General features: G+C 42.4%; 1 protein-coding gene across 1 annotated transcript in view; it reads right to left on the reverse strand.

The window, feature by feature from the left end:
- The window catches only part of TNIP2 (TNFAIP3 interacting protein 2), an 8,926-nt gene extending 1,579 nt beyond the window's left edge, over nucleotides 1–7,347 (reverse strand). Inside the window, exons 1-5 of the mRNA XM_019526568.1 lie at nucleotides 6,819–7,347; nucleotides 3,953–4,258; nucleotides 2,027–2,110; nucleotides 951–1,232; nucleotides 338–457 (exon numbers count right to left, since the gene is read on the reverse strand). Coding sequence (XP_019382113.1) covers nucleotides 338–457; nucleotides 951–1,232; nucleotides 2,027–2,110; nucleotides 3,953–4,258; nucleotides 6,819–7,211 — 1,185 coding nt within the window. The 5' untranslated portion in view covers nucleotides 7,212–7,347. The remainder of the gene's footprint in view (nucleotides 1–337; nucleotides 458–950; nucleotides 1,233–2,026; nucleotides 2,111–3,952; nucleotides 4,259–6,818) is intronic.
- Between the last annotated feature and the right edge of the window lie 3,901 nt (nucleotides 7,348–11,248).

Here is an 11,248-nt window from a genome sequence, read left to right on the forward strand (position 1 = left end):
CCCCCCCCCCCCCCCCCCCCCAACTTGCATTACACTGAACCAGTCCAAGTCTGTAAGACAGCATTATTTCCAATTGTGCTAATTCAGCACAGAAGGAAACTTGAGACCAACAAGGGGGAATATACATGAATGTGGAAGCCGATCCTTTGCAACTTAAAAGTAATTCCTCCAGAACTGAAGTTCTGAGAGGGGTAATGAGTTTTCAAGCAGCTGCAGACCTCTAAAATCAGAGCTTTGAAGCATACTTAAGACACCAGGCATTAGTATATTTGACGTTTTGCACACTTGTTTCTGTAGGCCTGTTTCTGGCCCAGCTAGAATATTTTGCTTTTTTTACCTGTCTCCTGTTTAACTGATGCTGTAGACGAGCATTTTCTGCCTGCAGTTCTTGTATTTTACTCTGTGCACGCTCTCGATCTGCTCTTTCAGATGTAAAATCATCCTTGTAAACAAGGACCTGGAAGTGAATGTTCATTTTACTATTTTAGTAACTGACTTAAGACTAGCAAGTTAGCACAAGTTATGGCTGAACTATAGACCCATCTCGCTAATACTGAAATAAATGCTTTAGAAGACCTGCTCAAAGTACAAATATTATTTTCTATGCCAGACCTGTATTTAACAGCACTAGAAATACAGAATTAAAAAAAAAATACTGATATTCTGTGTTGGAGAAAAGTAAATCCTCCACCAATTTCCTTAAATACTACATTTAATTCTAATGTCTATATCCCTCTGTGCCAGTATGCTAGCCCCATGTCACGAAGACCAAAAAAAAGGAAAAAACCAACAAAATACAACACAACACAACACCCCCCCCACATTTAGGGGAGAAAAATCCTCATTAAAAAAAAAAAGTGCACCGAGTTGGTATTTGGTATTCCATTTGTCTGAGAGGCCGAAAAATTACTATATCGATCAAACTTGAACAAAGATAAAGAATTAATAACCTGCTGCTCCAGCATCTGTATGCGTTCACTATCTTCAGCTCTTGCCTTCTGGACATCCTCTAACTCTCGCTTTGCTTTACTGCACTCATTCATTTTTTCTTCCAATAACTTGTTTAACCGAACAATCTCTTTTTGCATCAAATCTGAATTTGTTTGCAAGGATGTTATGCCAAGCTGTTGCTCTGGTTGTGACTTCAGTTCTTTCAGCTGCAGGTGGAGTCGCTTCACATACTCATCTCTACTGGCATCATACTTCTGCCATTTTGCATTCAAGTCTTCTACCTATGGAAAAACCAAAAGAGATACAGGATGAAGTTATGTATTTTAAAATGTTGTCAGCAAAAGCATTTCAATTTGAATACAGGCACACCAGCAATTACTGCAAAGGCAGCCATGACTTTACAGCACATCAGCTACTCCAGTTAGTTGCCCGTGCGTGCTCTTACCCTGTGGTACACACAAAATTGTTTACCCAAAATGAAATTGAGCTAAGTTACCTTGTATGCATCACAGGATAAGGAACTGAACCCCAAAGTTACCTCAGAGTGGCTAACATACCAGGAGAAACACTAGCTTGTGAACATGTAGTAATTAGTTTGCCTTGATGGGGTACTTTAGATGGGTAGTGAGGATTATTTTCTATAAGCTAGCAGTTTGCAAGTCCCCAGACAGCACACACATCACACCAGGCCCTGTGCTTAAAGCAGGTCTGCTAGGTGGCAAACCCCTTGGCTATAGCTAAATCTCTGCTGGCCCTTGAGAAAATAGACACCAAACAAGAGTTGGGCAAATGTTGGGGAAACCACCTCCCCAGATTGTTTTCTAGATATGGAGGAGAAACCTTTCTCCTGATGCACATTATCAGGTGGGAGGATGGGATGGATGGGCTGCCTGAAGACCACTGCTACAAGTCAAGGAATCAGTACATGTCAAAGATTTCAGAGCCTACTCAGGCACTGTATGAAAAGGTGGCATTATGGTTAAAATCCAGTAGTATTTGGATAGTAGGAGCTTATTATAACTCAGATTTGATTTTTTTTTAATCCCAAAAAACCGTACAAAATGAAAGAACTCACATGAACCACTTTTTGTTTTAACATCCTGTTTTCCTCTTGTAGTTTGCAGATAATTGTTTGGAGTGAAGGTTCTTTTTCTGATGGCTACAATTTTCAGACAAAGTAAATGTTACTTTAAAGCAGAAACCCAGAAAGTTACATTATTGACAGATCTTTTAAATCATCAACACCCTCCATTTTGCTCCTCTAAGCTATTCCCCTATGTTCTGCTTGCTTTTAAAAGCTATTGGGGGAGAGAAAAAAAAAAAAAAAAAAATCAGCTTTTTACTCCATGGGATTAAGCCATACTATGAAACACAAATGATGGATTGAGAATTTAAGAGTCAAAACCTAGTTAATAACCTAGTTAATGAAAAGCATAGCAGAAAACAAGTGATATCAGATTTTCACTACACCAGTACTGCTTTTAAAGAAATCTAATCCAGTTAATATACAAAAAAAACCCCAAAAAACCTGATGGGTCAAGTTCTTGTAATTAGTCTCAATGAGATCAAACTACTGTACAATTCAAGGGGACCACAATGTTAAGCCAAGGAACAGTTGCTACATGATCAGGACTTGGAAACAACTCCCTCATCCACCTAAAAAAAAGCCCAGCCACAAATATTCCTTTATTTTGGATTTGCCATGTTGTTTCAAGTAAATGCCAATAAAAAATAAAACTTCTTGGTAAATTATCTGAATTTTTCAACTTTGATTCAGTTATACATTTTTGGATTTTTTTTAATTGCTATGTCTGTTTAAAAAAACCCACAGCACATGAGTAATACAGAGCATTTTTGTACAAAATTCCCTAGAATCATCTAGTAATCACATCTGAATTTCTCTTCTGCAACAGGGAAGTCCCCACTGTATAAGGTAAGCTAGATATGAGACAGGAAACTTAACAGACTGATATCAGCTACACGTAAAACAATCACAAGGCTACAAGTTTCAAGTCCCATTAAACTATCTGTCCTTCCACTCAAGCCAACATTACCTATTTAATACAAATAGTCACACACAGTCTCTTTGCAAAGGCTTCTATAATATTTACAGAACCTGAAATATGCACAGCAATCACATGGCCTGAAACATGGCTGTCTGCATAGAGAACACAGCAGCACTCTCGTACAATACCACTAGTCAGCATATTAGCCTCTGAAAAATAGTTCCTTCATCTTTAAACTTCAGAAAGAATCTGGATGGATTGGTACTTGAAGTAGTGTTTGGCCACTGCACCATATTTAAGCACTCCTACTTTTGTAAAAGTGATACAACACAGATATTTGTGTGTTGATATTTGTCTTGAGAGCAACTCATTTCTGGAATAAACGTAGTGACTTTCAACTATATGCTATTATTTTAGACAAGCATTTTTTTGATTCTCTTTAGTGTATTGTTTGTTACTATTTCACTTAATTAAGTGTTGCAGGGGAGTCATTTCCCCCCCTTCAGAAAGAGAACCACATAGAACATCTGACAGGCCAAGGAGCTATGCCTATATATTCATAGTTTCCAGGCCAGTAACTTAATTCTTCCCCATAAAACTAGTCCCTCTCCAAAAAAGGTGAGGCCAAAATTGTACATGTATGCAAGCTGAACCTGAAACAATGGCAAAGTGGCTCAAAATTTACATTTTCAATTTGTTTTTGTTGTAAAATGGTGAGATTAAGGTCTTTTTGTTGTCCAAAGCCCTCATTAGTGAGTCATCCAAAAGATGTCACCTCCAAAAACATGGCACCCTCTAGCACTATATTCTAGTATCCACTCACTTGTTTAAGCACATGCAAATATGTATGATTTAGGAAAAGATGCTAACTGTGGCTTAGCTATTAAAGATAAGAGGATAAAAACACTGGATATTAAGACAGAAAAATGAATAAGAACAGTTTTTACCCTTCAGTTCTGAAAGCCAACAGTTCAAGTTCTATAGATTAAGTGTACCTGATTGGATCTTTCAGTAGGAATCAGTTCCTCGGAATGCCTTCTCCCTTTTTTCTGCGTGTCCTCTAGACATTTTGCCAGGTGTTGACACATTTCTGCTGTTGATGCCAATTTACGCTGAAGTTGGTGAGTTTCATCAGTTAGAGAACGGCACAGTACTTCACTAGTGGCCTGGACTTTTTCTCTTTCTGCCAAGCTTCTCTTGAGTCTTAAGATTTCTTTCTCCCTTTCATGCTGAGGCTGGCTTACAATTTGCTGCATCTCTCTCTCTTTTTCTTCCAGTTGCTGTTTCAGCTTCTGCACTTCCTAATTAAGCAGAAAGAAGTTAGTATTTGTCAGAGACCTTAAAAAAAAACAAACCCCAAGCCACAACTATTTAAATTTTAAAATCCTCTATTCAGGAATGTCTGCCATAGTAATATAAATGGTTAAACACCATTTATATAAAAAACTTTTCCATAAAATTTTTGAACGTGGAGTTGGACTCAGTCAATGAGCCATGCTGCTTTTTCCATTTTCCGCCTTCATTTTGGTATGCTTTGACATACTCTAGGCCAGAAAGTGACTGGTATGCAGAAATGGATGTGCCCCTAAAACTTAACTGCAAACTGTTTCCAACCTCTTACTTATGGACACACATTAGTTTTTGCACTTATATTCCATTTTCTTAAAAACACTCTGTAGTTTGTTAGTAAGTCAGGACAACCTATTCTTAGTATTTTGAACTGACTAGTACTGACCATTTTCTAAACACATTTGGGTTTTTGGTAAGAGACATCAGAATTAGTATTAATGGTGTTCACTATCTTTATATGAATGACGTGGGTCACAAACACTGACATAATCTGTTCTAAAGCAACAGCACCAGCCTATGGTAATCTGCCCACATTTAAGATGCAATAAAAGGTCCACCTTTGGCTCTGGGAAGAATATAAAATAACAAAAGTCTGGATTGCTGAGGATCACTGGGCAGAACCACCACACACCACCTCCCCAATGGAAAATGTACCAAATCCAGAAACACTCAAGTATTATGTAAGCAACAAATACAGATTATCAAGGAAACTTGGAAGGGCATGAAATAGAGAGTAAAGGGGAACGACAACAGGTAAGGTAACAGAAGACCGATTAAGAGAGAAACTGTCTATTCCCATTACTCAAATTACAAGGTAGTCTAAGGGAATGCATCAAACTAGGGATTTTAAACCTCTCCTCAGCACTGAGGAAGCACTGTGCCTAACCCTGGGGTACAGATCCACTTATTTACAGGCAGCAACACTGCCACATTTCTTAAAAGTAAAATGAAACAGAACACTACCAACTTGAAGGAGAATTGGCAGTAATGACAAGTGGACAGAATCAAACCCCCAACATCATGCAAGCATGGCCTTTCCTAGATGGGCCATAGTTGAGCAGACACTGTGCAAAGCTTCTCATGCCAACAAGGGATTCAGTGAACTGTAAGTTTTCATCTCCTTTGACATATGGGGCCCCTCTGCACTAGGTCTGAAGAGACAGGGATTTGTCAGCAGCATGAGGATCATCAGCCACTCTTCTGGCATCATCCTGTATTCTAGTGTCAAGGAGGCTGACTAAATCAAAGTCACCTAAACATCCTTTCTTCCTGTACACTCAGAGGCTGAAGGACAGCAGCTGTGAAGGAAGCCTGTGGATCACAGCTCCTCCAGAATCAGCAAGTGGATGTACCCTTGGGGAGGGAAAAGGAAACAGAGGTATACCAATTCCAGATGGTTCTTCAGGAACTCAAATCTTAACATTGTGGAAGAGTGCAATGAAGACACAAAAGTAGATATTCTTGTTTCCAAGCTTCATCATTATGAATCTCTGTAGAAGCAGTATCTTGGCTTGGGAACAGTATTCTGGTATCACCATGTACATTAGCTTTAAACAACTGCAATCATTAAAATATAGGATCTGCTAGGAAACAGGGCCTGTGATCACTCAAAAGAAAAGGGGATAGTGCAAATGGAATTCATAAATCCAAAAAGTCCACTTTAAGGTCAAAAGGTTCTCTCTAGAGATGGGGGATTTTTTTGTACTAAGTTTACACTTAATGGGCAGTTTGAGGCATGACTTCAGCTCAAATAACAGTCGGGCAAGTGTGCCAGAGGGATCATTTGCAAGTTTCAAAATCTGAACTCATCCGTGGTGCATCTGAAAGTCTGTGGTGCTTGGGAAATGTTCTTGTACAAGCACTAGGTCAAGAGATTGTTTCGCTTTGCAGCATTTTCTGATTTGGAAATTCCTTCGTGCAGCTTCAGACAGGAAAAGGGACTTTTAAAAATGTTCCCTTGAGAATATTTGAGCACATCAGTAATCAGAGCTGATTGCCAAGGGTCTAAAAAGTCCTTGTTTGTCCAGGCAGCTGGAAACAATGCTGTTTCACTCAGGAAGAAGGAAAATGCAAACGTACACCCACTGTTTCAACCTAAAGCAACCCGCTACAGCTAAGATACAATCCTGGTGTACAAAGTTGTCAGGGAAAGAAAAATTAATAAGAAAGCCATCTAAGAGGAAGACCTCGGATATCCTGCTGAAATACTTCAGTAGAAAAGCACTGGCTGTAATGACCTGCACATTGTTCCCACTGAAAGGTCTTGTCTCTCTCCATCTTTACACTTACACCTTTCCCTCCGCCCGTGCCAAAGTCCCAGGTACAGCCGATTGTACAACACTCGCTGCTCTCAAGCTGGCTGGACTGTGGCCAGTGCCGCCCTACCCACGGTGCTGCCTGGCAACTGCCCCTTTCCTACAAAGCTGAAGTGTGGGGAATGCCCCGAGGGACAACCCGGGGAGAAGGTGAGTCTGCTCCCTAGCAGGTGTCTACAGCTGGCCCTGGCCTTACCTGGCTCCGCACCTCCGCCTCCTGCGCCGCGGCCCAGTCACGCTCCCGCAACTGCTGCTTCACCTGTGACAGCTGCTCCACCAAGCTGTCCACCAGCGACCGCGCCGGCGCCGCCGCCTCCCCCGCCAGGCCGGCTCGCAGCTCCCGGACCAGCGCGTCCTTGGCCGCCAGCTGCACTTGCAGGTGCTTCAGCTGCTGCCCGGCCTCGTGGTAGAGGCCGCAGAGAGCGTGGTAGCGCGGCACCTTGGCCCGCAAGCTGCGGTTCTCCCGCTGCAGCTTCTCCAGCGCCTCCTGCAGCGCCTCGACGCCGCCGCCCTCGCCCATAGCCCGGCCCCGCGCCCGCTGCTGCTGCTCCGCGTCTGCCGGCGACAGCGGGGACCCCGCCAGCCGCATGGGGCCTCGGCCGCCGCCGCCCCGCGCCGTATATCAACCCGCCCTCCCCGGGGCGGAGCCCGGCCGCGAAGCGAGTGGGAAGCGGCCCAGCCTTGCGAAACCCTCGCAGGACCCGCCGTCTCCGCGGGAATTTCCTCGCGGGACTCCCCCGCCCCGCCCCTTCCGGAGGGCGTGCGCAGGCGCAGAGCGCGAGGACTCCCTCCCCTCCCCCCAACTGTGACGCCTCAACTGTCGCCTGCTTATGGGGGCAGTTCGCGATGGTTGGAAGGTGTGCGTGAGGACACCCCCTTCTCAGTCTCCAGCCCCAGCTCAACTGTGACGTCTCAGGGCAGCTCACGACGGTGGGGGGAGCCGCGTGTGCGCAGGCGCAGCGCGCGTGGACACCCGTTCCCCACCTCAACGGCGGCGTGTCACCCGTTGCCCGCCTTGTGTGGTGTCGTGCGACGACCTTTGGCGGCAGGATGGGCGGGGCCCCCCGCGCGGACCCCGCGGGACACAGGCAGGGAAGGCCACTCTTAGCCCCTGGTGCTCAGCGCCCCAAGCTGCCCTGAAGGCTTTCCAAGGTGGCCTTAGGGTTTTTGGGGCCCTGGGCAAGAGAGTCTTTTGGGGCCCCTTAGAGGCATAAGTTGAAGAAGGAAGGAGTTTTTAATAAGTTGAAGAAATACAGTTTTTTAACATTGAGCTATGTTCTAGAGTCATTGCATCTTCCATATGAGCCTGTCTACAACACAAACTCCCCACAGGGCATAAGCTGATAGCCTGCGTGGGGCCTCGGGCAGTCACCCCCGTTTGCCCTCCTGTAAGGCCACGCTGTTAGGGGTGCAGAACGGAGTCCCAAGATAACTCCAGGGCCTTCAAATAGGAACTGGTTGCTGTAGTCTTCCTCCAGTCTTCGAGAAACTCTTCTATTACCTTTCTGTAAACAAAAAAAATTGTGAACGCTAAGCGCTGGCACTTTCCGAGGTGCCCCCAGCCTTTCCAGGGTTGCCTCCAGTCTGGAAAGGTTGAGATCCACTCATCTAGTGCATACTGAGTTTGGCCACTGTAAAAGAAATGTCTACAGTAGGCCCCCAGGAGGGCTTGGGATCCTTTCAGGGGTGCTGCAGGTTGTCATGCAGCACTAGCAGTGCTTGGTGTAATGGCACAATTCATGTGACAGACGAGGAATCTGTAGCGTCAAAGGCATGTTGCCCTGCTGGGATCTGTCCTGAGTTCTTTTCAAAGGAAGAATTGCTCTAGTTGTCTGTACTCAAAAAATGAGCGAAAGCTGAGAGCTGGCATTTTCCAAGGGGGGCCTCAAATCTCCTGAGGGGTGCCCCGAGGCTAAAAAGACTGAGAGCCACTAGTTCGCAACCTCTCAACCACTAGGTCTCAAGCTTTGAGGCTAAAAATGTTGAAAACACCTAAGAGACGTTTGTGTGAGCAAATGGAAAGCAGGCGGTGTATTCTGGATGAAACAGCAGCATATCTAGTCCTTTGAAAAGCACTATGAAACTTAACCCCTGGCAGTGAAGCAATGGCTCCAAATGAGGGAGGTTGCACCAATGCAAACTGGAGTAAAGATGCCAGTATTTGGTGCTTCAGAAAGAAACTTTAGGATTTGGGTTAGGAATGAGACAAAGATGGAGGACTTAAGTCATTCTTTTGTCTCAAAGATTGCCAGCAAGAATCTCAAGCTTCATCAGAACAGTGTTAGTAAACACATTCAAAATACTGTACTGGTACAACCAGGTACATATGTATTAACAACACTTACAGGAAAGAAGACCCCTGGAATGAGTAAGTATAAGGTATTTGCTCAAGATGCAAATTTACAATGCATTTAATGTTTATCCCAATAAATTATTCAGTACCATCATGAATATCTTTATAGTGCTAATGATGGTCACTGAAATATTATCTGAATAAAAAGTTATGGAAATTACAATTCTTGACTCTCTTAGAGAAGCATCTATTTTCTGTCTTCTGTAACATTTAAGTCCTTATCTTTGGAAGGAAAAGTTTTTTTTTTCAACTCAAGTTATTTTAAGGTAACATTGTAGGACTGATAAGATACTTTGTAGTTTTTACAAATTGAGGGGCAGTGTGTAAGAAAACATAGCCCTAGAATTTACTGTATTATTATTCTAGAGTAGGCTTTGAATCCCACTAACCCAAATAATACACAAATATTCTACACTTTATTTAAACAGCAAAGTATTTTAATACGTTAAATTTTGCAACAGTGATTAAGAATCAAACAGGAAGCTTGATTTGATTGGAATTTGAAATAATATTTTATTTGAAATAAAATATAAACATATTAAATATTGTGTTTGATTATTAGGTTACAACAGTGTTGGTGAAACCTGCCAGCTTTCACCCAAGGAAAATACTATTAAGTTCAAGGGGAATTTGTCCTGAGTAAGAGTTTGATTCCGTAAATTCTTGGAATTATCCTGGGATGACTATCATCATTTGTTAAGACTAGGATTCAGACTTAACATGCTAGGAATTCAGTAACAAGAAGCTGAAGCTAGAGAATGAGTCAGCACTTAACATTCATTTCTGTTACTGTACCTGGCTTTTCCTGGATTGCCCTGGGCATATCAGTTACCAGTTACTTTTTCTGAGGTTTTTCATGGTCTACTGCATTGCATGTTTGTGCTTTTCAGTTTTATGCAATGAGATGCTGACATACTCCGTCGCATGCTTCTAAATAGCAGTAAGTATGTGAACTCAAGGCACTCACTGCAACCCCTTTATATGATGAAACCCCCTTATTTTATTACATGTTACCAGCTTCACCTGAAAATCTGACATGGAGACCATTGTGGTCCCCCTTCTGATGAGAAAAAGCTGACTAAAATTTATCCTCAAGCATCCTCAAATATAGGTTTTGTAGAAACCTACATTTACTCTTCAGATAATAGTGGATAAAATGTTACCATGACATTTCAAAAAATTCCAATCAAAAGTTATTTTAAATAAATAAACATTCCCCAGGAATGTTGCCACTGAAACCTTGTCATAGTCCCTGAATAGCAGTGTCACAGTTCACGATAAACAGAAAATGACTAATTAGAAGCTCACTAGAAACAAAAACAAGAGTAAGTCTACTTTAACTGGGAAATGGGGAAAGAAAGTAGCACAGTTCTATATGATATAGTTTAACATAAATTAGTTTAGCATTTATTAAATTTGTTTAATAAAGTAAGCTTATTTGTAATACAGTACAGGAATATTTTTAAAAAGTGCATTGCTGATAGTGAACTGATTCCAATTTACTAATACAAATTGAGAATAATTGTACTAAAGTCGATAGTTATAGTTATATTACACTATCGTAAGTGATATCAAAACACATGCCAAGATTTTTTAATTGTGATTCTCTGAATAGCCTGTAAAAATAGCAGCTCAGGGTTCCATCTGTCTCTGTGATTATGCATCAGCTGTGCTCTGTTTGCAAGAAATCATGTTTTTCTGACTGCAAGCCATGCACATGCAACCTGACTTCAGAAAGCCATGCTCAGTGTTTTTTCTTTTCTGCATACCATCCTGTGTAATAAAATGACCAAATTATGCCCTCAGTGATACCTGTGCAACCCTATTTTCCGGAATTGATTTAGAGAGGTATAATTTAAAAAGCAATCCTGTGGAGGTTATGCAGTAAAAGAATAAGCAGCAGCTTGTGATTCCTTAACTGTTGTCTCTGCTGGGCCAATGGGATTAAAAAGCAGTAAAAATCCAATGGGATTAAAAAGCAGTATCCCCTGCCCTCCATTAATGCCAACCTCATGAAGGAACACCCTGAGAAGCTGGATACCTTCAAGTCAGCTGACCTTGACAATCTACACCCCAGGGTACTCAAGGAGCTGGAGAGCATCATAGCGTAGCCTCTGTCACGGATCTTTGAAAACTCCTGGTGCTCTGGTGTAGTGCCCAAAGATGGGAAGAAGGCCAATGTGGTTCCTATCTTTAAGAAAGGGAGGAAAGTGGATCTGGCAAACTACGGGCCCATCAGCCTGACTTCTATCCCGGGGAAGGTCTTAGAAAAG

This window comes from Gavialis gangeticus, unplaced genomic scaffold (genome assembly GCF_001723915.1).
Source record: "Gavialis gangeticus isolate Ggan-Ray unplaced genomic scaffold, GavGan_comp1, whole genome shotgun sequence".
Classification (NCBI taxonomy): Eukaryota; Metazoa; Chordata; order Crocodylia; family Gavialidae; genus Gavialis; species Gavialis gangeticus.